General features: G+C 35.8%; 1 protein-coding gene across 3 annotated transcripts in view; it reads right to left on the bottom strand.

Moving 5' to 3' along the window:
* Window positions 1-15,949, bottom strand: part of LOC149774485 (multifunctional protein CAD-like) — a 163,181-nt gene that overhangs the window by 102,936 nt on the left and 44,296 nt on the right. For all 3 annotated transcript variants that reach the window (XM_089945160.1, XM_089945159.1, XM_089945161.1), the window contains exons 17-20: window positions 13,087-13,254; window positions 5,685-5,767; window positions 3,207-3,453; window positions 2,768-2,866 (exon numbers count right to left, since the gene is read on the bottom strand). In XM_089945160.1, the coding sequence (XP_089801286.1) occupies window positions 2,768-2,866; window positions 3,207-3,453; window positions 5,685-5,767; window positions 13,087-13,254 (597 nt within the window). The remainder of the gene's footprint in view (window positions 1-2,767; window positions 2,867-3,206; window positions 3,454-5,684; window positions 5,768-13,086; window positions 13,255-15,949) is intronic.

The raw sequence follows: 15,949 nt of genomic DNA, 5'->3' as shown, positions 1-15,949 counted from the left end.
CTGGCACTCAGCATTAAGAGGTTAGTGTTAGGACTGGTCGGCCTGGTGTCAGGATAATGTGACATGGGTTGGACATGATGCTACATGTCTGTTGCATGCTGCTCCATTCTAGACATCACTATAAGCTGTCACAATGTTGACATAGTGATTTGACTGGAAAATTTTTAAAGCAACGTTAATAATCCAAATCACACAAAATCTACTTTACTCCAGATTAGGACTGAATTACCATCTAGAATTATATAACAAAGTGGTTCTCGTTTGCTAAATTCTACAGATGCTTCTTGAAATTAATTCAAATGACTCTTCTTGATACCTCTGAACAAAGATAAGAACATAGCATGAAACACTAGTAACTTCACTTGGAGCAATATCATTATCAAAATTTACTTCCTAAATTTGATCTTGAGCCTCTATTAAATCAATTTCACATACAGGATTTTCAAATGCGAGATCATAATCACCACCTCCTCTATGCAAAAAATATGCACTGAAGGTGCATACTGCACACAAAGCACACCAGCATAGTGTCCAGCACACAGGTTATTGCTTTCAGTCTCCATTGTTTCAGGTGGAAGAAGATTATCACTTTTTCTGTCCAAAAGTATATAAACTGATGAAAACTCCATGCCCAAGTAATGTACAAGATGTAATGTAACATGTTATAAAGCCACACAGCAATGTAAATGCAATTTACATGTACATTAATAAATTAACACTGGGATTACTTGCTTTTAGTGTTTTTTCAGTAAATCAGGAAAATACAAGCACACTGAAAAACAAATCTACACACAAGTAAAAGTTGTATTCTCTTACCATTATTTATTGCTCAGGAAAATCTGCATGCAAATATAACACAAACGGGTCACAGTGTTTGTCATCTTTAAAAAAAACAAACAATTAAAACAAATGAAATAAAGGTTCTTTAATTCATTTGGTTTTAATGGTATTTTTTTCAAATAAAGGATTTGACTTTTATCAGTTTTCTCTTAATAAAATGTTACATAGTCTTCAAATGCTTCTACGGTTCAGATGTGTTCTCAAGTGAGTAGTACAGTTTTTGAAACAATTTGCATCAGTGTTAGTAATCTCATGAAAGTGGGGGTGCTTCTCTGAAATGTTGGCAATTTTGATGCATATATGTAACTTGTTGTGGCTACTTTCAATGATATGCAGGTCATTCTTGCACTTTTTCAAAGCATTATTAGTCAGTCTCTTACCTTACTATAGCACTACAATTGGGTCTGAAAACATTAGTGCACAAATACTTTTTAATAAACAATGTCAAAAATATTACAATGAATGAAAAAAAAATACTGGTGTCTATGAAAAATCAGCCCAAATATGTACAGAAAAAAAAAGATACTCAATATATGTCAATCTGCATTTTTTTTAAATTTCACTTAAGCAACAAAGAAAGGAAATATTTTGTAAAGATTGTTTCTCTGAAAATACCTGATCACATGAACATTAGGAAAATCAGCTCTAATCTCAATTTGCCTGAAAGATGAAAAAATGTTTTTCTATCTAAATGAAGTGAAGTAACCATTCCAGATTAACTCTTCTTTCCCACAGGTAACCACCTTCTTTGCAGATGCTGACCATTTAAACTCTAGTGAAACGTGTTGCGGGATGCTTGCATTTGCAGGGAAAAGTGGGGCAGATTGATAATAATGTGATGGGTAATGTACTTGATGGAGAAATAGACAAACAGTTGTAAACAGAATTGGGCCATAGTGAAAACAACAATAGTAAATACACAATACAAAAAGAAAATGAACCTAGCTATTGTAAATGGCACATAAAATGATATTCTGCAAAAATTAACTGCAAAAAAGAGTTGGAAAAAATAGACAAGAAACAAACCAGATATAAAGACTCTTTATCACTGCTAAATTAATGACACAGAGAATGACATTTGAAGCTATTTTTGACTACTAGTTTAGTAAGGTGACTTACTATAATTAACCTTTTTAACATCTTAAAACCACGTTTAGTCATCTTTCCAAATTTCCTTGATGGAAGTCAGTGAACACAAAAAGCAAAGTCAATTTAAAATTGAAAAATCACCTGAGAAATTAGTACCATAAAAATCCATGTAACAATGAACGTGATATTCAACTTGGAAAATGTTTATTGGAATTTAAAAGGCTAAAGCTAACAGAAAAACAACAACTAGAGTCTACTCAATCGCAAGATTTTGAAAAGAACACCATGTGAAACGAATTCATTCACATGCACTTTCCAGTCTATGTTCAAAATGTATTACTTCACTAGTGGTATTAATGCTGTTTTAGATACTTTGTTCAAAAAAGTATTTCTTATTCAAAAGCTGATGATGACCTGAACAATACCTGTACAAAAAAGGGTTGTAATTGTATTCCTATTCTTCTAACTAGCTAAATTACTGAAATACCTGCTGCAGAGTGCTGACATGTATTTATCTTATGTATTACTTAGTTCACCTATAAGATGTATGCCATGCATCACGCAAAAATACGGTGAGCTTTTGAAAACCATTGTACAACTTTTACATCTTAGTTAAATTATAATAGATGGTTTCAAAGCCCAAGTGATTTTCCTGTTAGGATAAACAAACAAGTCCCAGAAAAATTCTAGTACTTAATTTGGATTCTCTAGTGTATGCATGTTCCACCCCTCCCAGTTAGACCTTAGGATACTCTAAAAATAATAACATACATATTGATTAATTGATATAAAGTTTTCAATTCTATTTTATAAACAAAGATATTTTAGTATAAAATACCTCAAATGAAATCTCATCAAAGTAAAGCCGGTCACACATGTCATAATCTGTGCTTACAGTTTCTGGGTTGTAGTTCACCATGATTGTTTTGTATCCCATCTGTGAAATAAAAGTGAAAAATAATAAGCACATGCTAATTTTTTTCCCCACAGTTAAGAAGCATGGCATGCAATTAGACAACTCCCCATCATGCAATGAGTTCATCAGCACAAGGGACGAATTGGATAAAATTACAACATAAATTTCATGTTATCTCAATAACCCTGCAAAGACTAATCAAGTTTTATGGGATCCTTCCATTACTTCATTTTATACATATCCAATGTTGACAATCACAGGAAAGGTAACAAACGTTTATCATAACCTGAGAAAAAGCACTCATGAATTGATAGTTCTACATTAATTCAGAATATTCTTGCATGAGCTTGCTAAACCATACCTGTCTCAATTGTTGTATGCAGATAACACAACACCAGTCAAACTCCACACTACTTCCAATACGGTAGACTCCAGAGCCGATCACCATGACATACCCTCCTGGGAATACAATGTCATGTTCTGTGCCATTGTATGTTAGATAAAGGTAATTTGTCTGGGCAGGCCACTCAGCAGCCACTGTATCAATACGTTTGACATATGGCTTGATTCCTTTGTTGATACGTGCAGTCCTTACAACAAAACTTGTGCTATAATAAAGAGTAAACAAATTCTAAATCGACGCATACATGAGAAATCTGTATGAAGTTTATTTTTTAGCCTTTTTTTGTCATTTATTAATTTGTTCACACATGATTATATCACTGGTCTGTAGCATCAATGAATAAAAAAAATGCACAATTCTGTCCATGTGCATTTTTCATATCTATGACAATGGAATCATTTAGAAGAAATCCCATGATCCAATGAAATTAGCTCATTAAAATATAATTCAGTTTTCAACTGAAAAGAAAGTAATGGATACCTCAATATATTTAATAGCAGAAAACAAAAAATAGTAAGGATGGGCATGAAATACTAAGAAGTTATAGACAAACCCTAACTATTAATGGACAAGATGTCTGGTCTTTCTTCAATGCTCCTTTCTTTTGGCTACACAATAATTTGCATACGATTTCTTTTCATTTGTGCAAAAATCCTTCAAGGGGACCCAATGGTCCAAGAGACAATTCAGACACTTGTCTGGTGATAAACGAGTACATGCATGTTTGACCATTTTTCAATTTTCTTTGCTGTGAAATTCCTGATAGAACTTTGGATAATCCTTCCAAGTGGATCTTTTATCTAAGTAGTCAAAAATATCAATAAGATAAACCACTTTGGCATGAAGTTTGACATAAGCCTTTTCTGCTGCCAAGTGAATCAAATATCATGGGCAACCAGAGCAATACAATTTTGGCTGTTTATATAAGATATATCTAAGTATTCCTTTGTTTTTTCCAATCATCACATTAGCATTCTCACATCCAGGTGAAATTATACTATTACAAGGAAGAGACAATTTCATTTCAGAATCAATTTAAATAAATTTTCTCCAGTGGCATTCTCTTCACAAACAGGCACAGACAGTATCCTAGAAATAGCTTGCCCTTCGTTGTTTAAAAATCTTACCAGAACTGGATACTGCTGTAAGACCAAGTCACTATTTCCCTCTGTGGCAAAAGAAGAGGCTTTGCATTTTATATTGTCAACAATATTTTCCTTTTTTATTAAAGAAAGTTCATTTACTATTGCTAAAGTTTTGCTCCCTGCACAGCTGTATTTGGCAGTAATTTTATGGTCAGGGAACATTTTGACAAATATCTTGCTTACATAAACTGCCACGCTTATTTGCAGATTATGCTCCACAATAATTCATTAAAGAGTTTCTGCATTCGTAACACAACATCTAAGTCTCAGAATTCTTTCTGGGCTCAAAGAATGATGAGTTTTCATTGACAAACTTTGCGACGCACCTAAATCTTTGGGTCTTGATGGAAACATGCTTTTTACAACTGTCCTTCCCTTGGGTTTGGCCAATGTGGGTACGTGTGAAAGGTTGCCAGTAGCTTCTCGTGGGTTGATGGTTCTTCCCAGGGTTTTCCCGGGTTCTTCCTCCACCATTTATACTGGCTGCCATGTACAGCCTATCCTGTGCTGAAAAATGGTGCTAAACCCTATAACAACAACAAACTGTCATTCACTCTTTGTGTGCTATGATGAAATACTGACTATATGTATTACAAAAAGCGAAGGTTTCACCTTTAGCCGATCTCTGGATAACAGGGAAACGTTAAGCATATTCTGACTTGAACTTCTGTGCCCATTTTTTCATGTAATCTTTCTTGGTAGCTCAACAGTTTCAAGAGAATGTGAGTTTCTTCTTTGTCGCCATATTTGGTTACACTAATACTGGCAGTTGGAGCATCCTCAGCCTTTTCCATCAAGTCTAAAAACAAATACCTTTATTGTCAAGTCGAGAATGAAATCTCAGATGCAATTCATCGCCATTGAGAATTCTATTCTGAGCTACTTTGGTTTCTGTCATGGTATAATATGGTGGCAGATGGACAAAGTCATAACCAGAACAATCTTGGCCTTTCTTGTTGCAACATATGTGGTCTGCTCTGGCAAAGGCAAATCACCAAACACATCAAAACGATGCATATTCCTACAAGGTCTTCTGAGGTTATTTCACAACTTCACGGAAATGGCTGTGTTGTTCCAATATTAATAGCAGATCCAAATGAAAACAATTCTGGAACAGAATTTATGATCTTTCCTGAAGAATGGAAGGAATGAAAATCTTAATGGTATAAGTTACCTCTGAAAATTGTGAAGCTTTAGCCAATATCATATAGGTAGGTAACTCTGAAAGTATCATAAATTGGATTTCGGTATTCATAGAATGCCTGACCAATGCAGTAAAAAAACTGATTACCTGTTGATTGCTTTAGCTATCTGCTCATCTGAAAATCCCAGCTGCTTTGCTTTTAACAGCAGATCTTTTGGCAAGTCATCAGCCTATATGTCAGGTAAAGAAATATAAATAGGATGCAAAAAAAGTTTCAATAAGGGCAAAATGGGTAAAAACAATCTGAATATTTCCATCAACTCCTAAAATCAATCTGTGAGCAATGCCTGTCCCTCTCCCTAAATTGTCTGTGTGTGCGTGTGTGCAAGTCTCCCTTAATTAAGAATTATACAAGAGGAAATATTTTAGTGAAGAGGAAATATTTTAGTGAACTATGTTCCTCTGAAAATACTAGCCAGATTAGATTAATATTAGGAAATAACATCTGCTACCTCCAAATCCAAAATCACTGAAAGACACACACAAAAATCTTCCCATCTATACACCAAACAGAAGAAGGTAATTAATTATTACAGATTAATTCCCTTTACCCTCATCAAGTGACCAACTGTATACTGGATCCAGATGTTTACAAACTTAAGTCTGAGCAAAACCTGTAAGGCTACTCTAATTTGTGGGAACAGTGGGAGGTATTAATAGTAATGTGATTGGAGTAACAATTTACTGCATACATTTCCTTTTGTTGTCAAATACAATACCCTATCATATTAAGACAAAGAGAATAGGAATGGAGATAATTATAATTATCCAACACCTACACAAATCACCTTTTTGGAGCACAAAATCTGCTAGACTGAAGGATGAACTTCTGACATGAAAGCAGCAGAACAAAAGTATGCATTTATATTCATGCAAGGGTGATCCCTATGGCATTTCACTAAGATACAACCTTGTGTATACAAGATTCTCGGGTGAATCCTGCAAGTTTTAAGGCCATGCCCAGGATTGCAGTGGTGTTCTCATCAATGAGGTGTGGTAACTGGATGGATAGCAACCAGAGAACTGATAATATTTAGCATTTTCCTCTACTAAGTTGTCAAATAAATACAAGCCTATAGAAAATGACCGCAAGTCTCAAATTCGCACAAAATGTTCAAAGGCTGAGCTTGTCAAAATTGCTCATATTTTGTGAGGTGAAATCTACACAAGTTGCACCTGATCCTGTCTGAGCTGAGAATAGCATCAGCAACGTTGCAAGACAGGGTCTCAAATTTGGAAGAGCTAAGCCATGTCAAAACCCAGAAGCAGTCCCATTTCAGAAACAAGGTCAGCAAATAGGGCCATGTCAAAAACAGCAAGAAAGATCTTTGATGTGGCCAATATCTCTTCCATGTCTAAACACGTCTGAAATCATGGCGCCGTATCCCTTGATTCTGATACAGGCAAGCTTTTTCTTTTCACATTAGAAAAGGAAGTTCACCAACTGGGGATTGGAGGCAGAGAGTGGTGTGATGTCCTTAATATGAAACCAGTCAGTAAAAACACACCCCTTAATCTTGTATGCCTTCAAAGGGAAGACAATCTAGCTTCTAAGAGTCTCTCTGACTGTCATGCAGAATTCTTTATTTATACAACTCATCTGTCACTGAAATTTACATGATAAAAATTTTAAGTGTACTCTACTTGACTGCATATGAAGAAAGTTTAATTACAGAAAAGGGTTGTTCGAGATTACAACAAAATGCCCTTAATTATGAATCTTTGTATAGATAGGTTGATTAAAAAAATACATACTTATGCAGATATAAGGGAAAAAGTTTCCATGCACTTTCCATGGAAGAAACAAGTTGCCATAAACTCTAATCACACAGTTCGTACACTTTACGTACAGAGCATGCAGTTTAATATGTTTAACATGACATAGTTATTTTGATTGGTCTAAATGTGCAGATGCAATTACTGCAAAGTATTCCCTTTACTAATTGGCTGCATTTATGGGAAAAAATTTCCATGCCTTCTGGAACTTTTTGTTTTTACTATTACTATCAAAATTTTAGTGGCCATTTTACAAACTGAATTCCAAATGAGAACTGGGAAAATAGGTCATGTATGAATATGGCCAATTTACCCCACAGGCACTAGTTATGCAATGAATGGCCTATAATGTGCTAAAAAGCGGTGTTAACCACCCCAAACAACAAATAAAACTAAGGGTGAACTGAAAGTGGCATGGGGTCGGGGTGGGCAGTATATCTGTAACATAATCCACCCCATATACAAGAGTGGTTAAAACTTTAACTTGTTCACAGAATAAACTGGTCTCAACTGATAGAACTAAGTGACGTATCAATCATAATTTCCATGATGTCATTTTATAAATAAAGATATTTGATGTCAAAATGCATCCATTTTATATCAGCTTTCCTTTATTTACAGACTGCTCTGTGGAACAGTAACTCAAAATACACCAATCACTTTGCTGTGTTTTGAGGTTTCTGGAGCAGATATTGATATGAACCAGACAATTGATTTACAATAGTCCAGTCTTGAAAGTACTAACGAACACATAAGTGTTTTAGTGGCAACAACTGAATATTTGTGAATTGAGCTGATGCGTCTCAGCTCAAGAAATGCAGCCTAGCATATGTTCATGACATGTTGGTGCAATGTAAGAGTACTGTCCAGAGTAACACCTAGGTTTCATACTGATTGTGTGAATCTGATGTTGGTGTTGCTGATATTTATTGTCTTAGGTAAAGGATGTGAATGAGAAAGTCTTTGTTGTGATCAGAATGGCCTCAGTTTTATCATCATTCATCTGCAGCTTGTTACATGTCATCCATAACTGCACATCAGAAATGCACCTCTCTACACCTTGGATGGTAGCATCAACTTCAGATGGGTGGATAGATTTGTATATTTGGGTGTCATCAGCATACAATTGGTGAGACACTGGATGATGATCTATGACACTTGAGAACGAATGAGTGTGCAGAATGAAGAGAACAGGTCCAAAAACAGACCCCTGTGGAACACCACATCATAGATCAACTGGGCTGGAGTGTATTCCATTTGCAGATACAATTTGTGTCCTGTTGACCACGTAGGACTTGAGCCACAGTAAGGCTGTATCATGAATGCCAAATACATGCTGGAGACAGTGAAGTAATATATCATGGTCTATTGTGTCAAATGCTGCAGACAAATCAAGGAGGGTGAGGACTGTAAACTTCCCACTATCCAACCCTGAGAGAATGTCACTGACTACTTTTAGAAGAGTATTTTCAGTACTGTGGCAAGGGCGATATGCAGATTGTTCATTGCTAAAAAGAATGTTTGCATTTTGATGAGATACAGGCTGGGATAAAACAACCTTTTCTAAGATTTTTTATATGAATGGGAAATTAGAAACTGGGTAGTAGTTCTTTAAATTACGGTCTTGTGTTGGTTTCTTCAGCAGAGGCTTTACAATGGCAGTTTTGAAAAATGATGGGAATTCCCCAGATGAGAGAAAGGTATTAATAACATCAGTTAGTGAAGGCAATACTGGATCTAAGCATTCAAGCAGCAGTGATGTTGGAATTGGATCAAGTTCACATGACTTTGGTGCACTCTTCATCAGGATTGTACATACGAAATCCATAGAGACTGGTACAAATCCTGCTAATGGTTGCCGCTGAAATTCTGTATCCCAACTGTATGGTGATTACAAGTCAATTGAAATTGTGGCATCAAGCTTATCTCTAATGGTTTGTACTTTGTCACAGAAGAAATATGCAAACATGTCTGGAAGGTCGACTGCAGAGAAGGTAGTTGCATGTGGTGTAGATTTGTTCTGTGACATTAGCTTGTTAGTAATCTCAAAGAGCTCTTTGCAGCTGGAACTTTCCAAGATCTTACTAGTGTAGTGGGCTGATTTCGCTGCATGGACTATATTTGTGACATTCTTCTTAGCGGTTTCATAGATTTGATTATGAATAGCAAGTCTGGTGGAATGCCAAAGGCTCTCAGCTTTACGGCGGTCTCTTTTAGCAGTGCGAAGCTGGTCCCTAACACTGCTATACCATGGAAAACACTTCTGAACTGATACTCTGCACTTGGTAGCTGGTGCAAGTTTGTCGAGCAATGAACGCAGGCAGTTATCAAGTTGTTCTGCGGTAGGAGGAGGTTGTTGTTGTGGGTTTAATGCCGTTTTTCAGCACACAATAGGCTATACATGGCAGCCTGTATTAATGGTGGAGGAAGAACCCATGAAAACCCTGGAAAGAACCACCGACCCACGAGAAGCTACTGGCAAGTTTTCTCACATACCTACATTGGCTGAATCTGAGACTAAAACAGGTGCCGACAGAGGTGGGATGGCAGTGATCCGTAACGAAGAGGTGCTTTAGACCACTCGGCCATTCTGCGCCCCACAGTAAGAGGTAAGCAAGTTGTTAGGTTAGCTTGGATGTCGTGCATTAGTTTGGTTTTATTTATCATACGGAGGTTTCTCTTAGTAGCAGATAAAGGTGGAGGCTTCGGGACTGATATGTCAAGACGGCATATAGTGCAGAGGTAATCTGATGGAAGGTCATGGGATACCAGGGAGGACCGTAGAATGTTACCATCAGGTCTATGAAGAATCCAGTCTAAAATGTGACCATGTTTATGGGTGGGTTGGTTAACTGAGGTTGAAAACATTAATGGAATCTAGAAGTTATGATGTGTTTAGGTTTCCGGGACAGTCAAAGTGAAAGTTGAAATCTCCAAGAATGATCAGGTTGCCACCTATCGAATTTCCATACTCCAGGAAATTCGGAAACTGCTCCAAAAAGAGAGATTCAGTCAGCTTGTTTTTTCTACTAGGAGGAGGGCAGTATAGGCAGAAAAAATGGACTGACCGTTGCTCCAGTGTGATTGTGGTTTGGACTAGTTTCAAAAGGTGTGGTCGAAATTGAATGTTTTGGTGTGGTAAAGACGTTATATCATGGAGTATTTTGTGATGACAGCAATTCCACTTCCACCTCCGCAAGAATTACGGGGGAACGACTTGATAGAGTAATCGGTGGGTGTTAGATCCGCACACTTGGGCTCATCGCCTTATGTTTTTAGCCATGTTTCTGTCAGGAAAAAAATGTCAATATTCTGGTCGTTGATAAAATTAACTATTTCTGTGTGCTTTTCCTGTGGTCCTACTGACTGGGCATTGAATAATGCAATACACAGAGGTATCTCCGGGATAGTTGACACAAAGGTTGACAAATTAATAGGGATTTGAATTAGGTTATCTAAATTAACGGTCGAAATTTTTTTAAATTGTTGAACCGATAAAAGGAGATAACTGGAATTCTTCCTGTTCTATGCCAGCCAGCATTGAAACATTTCTTTTTTTTGCTTCTGTTTACATTTAGGTAATGATGAATGTAGTCCCAGTTCGTTTAGTCTAGAGCACAATATAGTGTGGAAAGCCAAGGAGTGATCATATAAAGCAATTAATGAGGGTCCAATGTAGCATAAACGGACTGACTGGCAAGTATCACGTGATGGCGATTTGTTCAAAAACAGTGGAGCAAGACAGTTGAGAAAAAGTCTACGTGTTCTCATTTCCAAAACAAGGGGATGAAGAAACACATACGAATTGAACAGCCAATACATAATGAACACAATAACGTAGATGAAAACAGGCAACAAGCACAAATATCATGAAAATGGCAATAAAAAATGGAACAGCTGCTTCAAGCCGGTTAAGCGATAGCGGCCATCTTGCATGACCAAGTACTGATGATAATAAGAATAGATTTCTTGAATTCTCATCTATCCCCTCTAGCTCTTTGGGGCAGTTCTAAAAATCCTATAACGTGTTGACAAACTTTTCTTCAACAATTCACCCAATGCTGAAAGCCAATATATCACAGGTGGTTCTCCCCAATTCCAATGTAATACCTCTCAATTTCTGGGGCAATTAAATTCAGTTTTCATTACTGTCACAAACTGGAATAAAAAGGTTTATATGGCTTCTTCAATTCAAAATCCACCATGCAAATTTTCACACATGTCAGAGCAGCATGCATCTTTGTGACCCAACTCACTTCCACAAAAATTAAATGTCAACTGCTGTGCTGAAAGGTGCTCTGCACAAAACTTTTCCAAACAGTGTCAGATGACGGCAAAATGGGACCACCACTATCCACTTTAACCCAATGCAAGTGACATTTTTCTTTCAGTCAGTATGTTTAGAATAATTTATCTTAGAAGCAGTTCACCAATGGTGAGTCTGCTACTGAACTGTTTAATAATATAAATTTGGTATTATAATTTAATTGTGCATGCAAACAACATCTTTAATATATTTCAGTGGAACATAGTTTCTAGAAATCAGACTTTCCAAGTTGATGCAGATTATGACTCGAATATGGATGAAGTTCTTTAAGCTTAAAGGTGCTGTCAGAATATGTAGTCATATGCTATTGTTATAGGGCCAATATAAATATTCAAAATAGGGACAAGATTCAATATTTCGTTCTAATACAAGGATTTAAATCTGTAAGAAAATCATTCGGTAAATGTCAACATTTTTAGTTATAATTTATATCTTCAGAGATGACAAATATATTAAGACAACATCGAAACCCAACATTTTTTCTCTTTCATGTCTACAGACCTGCTGCATGTCATCTTCAGTTGAAAATTTATGCCTTTTTGCTGAAATAACTGCTTGGCAGTTGTCTTATTGGGAACCATCGTTATATAGTTCCCTTTCTATCTGTGGGAACATTCACCAAAAGGCTATGCTCATCCACTGGAAAAATCGACACCATGTTTACATGACACTGAACAAAACCAAGAATTCCAAATTCCATTTGACACATGCATGGTACAGTATAATACTGAAACAAAACTAATTTGTGATTTCGCAGGGGTGGCTGGTGTGTTTATTAAAATGTTTACAGTTAGTGAGTTAAGAAAAGGGTTAGTTGCTTAGGCATATCAGCAAGTGGAACTGGTAAGATGAGCTTTGGACTGACTATACAAAATATGTTTATAACAAGCAACTAAATGATCCATACAGTAACTGTATCCTGACTCGAGTTTGCACAACATCTGAAAATTCAAATAAGAACTGATACATTTAACTCACAGACAGTTCCATTACAATTAAATTATGTATTTTTTCTGTCATCAAGACCCTGCTGAAAATTAATTTCCCCCACCTTGGATCAACATAATATTTCTCCTGACTTTTTCAATATTTCTTTGTAGCGTGGGAACCATGGATACAGTATCAATATGTATATACACTTTGAAGATCAGGTCATCATATGAAGGGCCGTCAAGGGTGGGATGGTGAAATTTCAAACATGTTGGTATACTGGTAACATTTTCTTCATGAAGATTGCTGTGAGACAAACTTATCTGTTTATATGCAATCCTCATCACTGACAAGACAAATTTCTTTCAACAAGACTAATTGTTATCAGGTACATAAAATCATTAGATCTTTAATAAAGTAAATATCAGAAATTAATAACTATTTTTATCCAAGTACCTTCCCACAGTGTTCCTGCAGTTTTGTCAAGTGGTTGGTAATATTTCTGAACTTGTAGAGGAACCAGCGGTCAATCTTTGTCAACTCGTACAGATTGTCAATGCTGTAACCAGCTTTCAGGGCAGCCGCCAACACCAGCATCCTCTTGTCTGTTGGCTCCTGAAGCTCCTATAGACAACATACATAAAATGTGATATGCATGTATCTTTACACAATACTCCATTACCTAACAACAAATGTTAATTTACTCATGTATCTATAGCTGACAGAATATAAAATATCAAACATTAATTCAATGTTTCTGTACATAAACAGTATACAAAATAATAAATGTTAATTTAATCACATCTATGCAGCGTATTATGTAGAAGTGTTAACTGAATCATGAATCTATGCTCCATAGTAAATTAACTACATTTAAATTCAGTGTGGTATCTATACCAATAGGGCATCAGCAAATAACAAATCTTAATTCAATGATTATTAAACAACAGTACATTTCCTAATCATAAACGTTAATGCTGTCATATAATTTAAATCGACTTTTTTGCACATGTGTTTTATTCTATGGAAATCAACCAAATTAAACTGTCAGAACTCATTTTTTTTAAAGAATCAAACAATACAAGTCACAGCTAAAATTTCAATGCCGCAAAATAAACTGAAAAATATATTGGCCAACATTAAACATAGGTTCAACACAGCAGAAACCTTAATCCATTCTTTGGCCAGTTTTTTCATATGTAATTGACACACTTCTCAAGAAACTTAGAAACAAATATATAAACATTCAACAGGGTGGTTTACATCCCAGTAATATGGCAAATAAACACCTAGTGGGGCAGGGTTTGTTGAGGGAGTCAGCCAATTTTGTGTTGCAGGTGTCTAGTTTTTGTGCTATGGGGACGGGGTAATGTAAGGAAGGTGTTCTATTGTTTCAACAGAAGTTAGTTAGATAATTAGAAATTTCAATTTTGGTTTGCAGCAATCTCAAAATCCCTACAAATTGGTACCATATACATACCAACTTCACAGTATATGTAAAGTATTTTTTAATACAGTTGCTTCCTAGATGTAAGTAAAACAACAATTATATAATACAGTATTAACCCTAAAAAACATTATGGAATTTAATGCAAATTCATTTGTGGTTTTGCAACCTTTGACATTTTTATGGAGACTGCATTTGGGAAGGTGTTTTATTGTCCCAAATCGTACGGATGTTCTTTTGTGTACCAGGGCCCAGTAACACAGAACAATTTGCCCATAGACCTTATACACAATGATGAGTGCTCTTAAATCACATCTATTTTAACTACATGAGATTTAAAAGACTTAATAATGTTTACTTCCTTACTTATTGTCAGCATATTTTTGTTTTGTAATTTCATGATTTTGTAATATTGTCCTTGTGTATTTTTGTATGTGTTATCTAATATTATAAAGTACTTGGCTCTTTAAAAGATTAGGCACTGCACTAAGTCCACATAATTATCATTATTGCTTCAGTAGAAGATTACACACTTTGAATTTCAACTTGTGATCTGATGCAACCTCAAAGCCAATAAAAACTGATGCCCATGAAAAATACCAACTTCACAGTATGTTAATTTGTAAGGGACCAACATGTTAAGAAAAGAAAAATACAAATTTGAAACACAATACCAGCTAAAGTATTTCATTTATATAATGGGTACGAGATGAAAAATTAATGATAGTCCTGGTGCTGAGAGCCTTGTGACTGCTTATAGATCAGTCACTCGGCCCAAAAACCAAAGCAAAGTTTACATCAACATTCCTTTCTTGACTGACCAGTCCATAAAATGACACAAGGCCTTTCAGTAGAAGGCAGCATTTGTTACATTATAACGAATAAGTATCGGCTAGGAAGGGTCTCCCCACAAGCACTGCATGGCCTTTAAAGAGAGACAGACTGGGTGAGATGGACTGGGTGATTCAAGAGAATTGTATATAAAAATGGAGCCAGCTGTTACCAATGTACCTCCATCCTGTCAAGAAATGTCCTCTAAACTCTCACTCTCATTCAGATTGTGGACTGAAACCAAATTTATTAGGTTTTACATTAGCATATCTAAGTGCTCGATTTTAACCCTTTTCCAACCACTAGATATGAAATTTACCCATGAAGTGCATCATACTTGTTGGAAGCATCAATGTCAACCAGACATTTCTAGTTTATTCCTTGACAAGCTAAGCATCAACCAATCTGACACAAAATCACCTCCTGAATATACATGGCCCTTTCTCACAACTTTACTTCTCCAAAATCTTCTTGACTTTACCATGGATCATTATCATTATTGAAATCAATGAAACTCTTGACTGTGGCTTCCAGAGCAATAAAATACCAGCCAAGATGCATCATTTCAATAGTATGTTTGCATTTCACTTATTAACGATATGATGCAAGATCTCTATGATAGACTTATATATTCCAAGCAAACTTTGATCAGAACAATGGATTTGAGAGTGATAACATGGTCCACCAATCTGATTCAAGATTACCTCATTAATATGTCTACATCTATCTTCATTGTTGAACTTGTCAAAGACCTCGATGATACCAACACTGGTTCCAGATATTATCAAAATCACACAAAAATTAAGGAGACAACAGTAGTAACAAGTTCAGAAAAATACTTCTTTGTAATTCTGATAATATAAGCACATAGTTCAAGTGTGGCTGAAATCAGATAAGAAACACGCACTCAAGAGTGCCAAAAAGCAATTTTTCATGGATGAATGATTCATAATAGAGGCAGTCAAGAGTTAAAAACTGAATTCCAAGATCCACAACAATAGCAGATGCAATCAACACAAAAAGTAATGAAAATACTGGTGG

Source organism: Sinohyriopsis cumingii, unplaced genomic scaffold (assembly GCF_028554795.1).
Source record: "Sinohyriopsis cumingii isolate HCF-2022 unplaced genomic scaffold, ASM2855479v2 utg000229l, whole genome shotgun sequence".
Lineage (NCBI taxonomy): Eukaryota > Metazoa > Mollusca > Bivalvia > Unionida > Unionidae > Sinohyriopsis > Sinohyriopsis cumingii.
The sequence above is the reverse complement of the archived record's forward strand: the minus strand, read 5'-3'. Positions and strand labels throughout refer to the sequence as shown.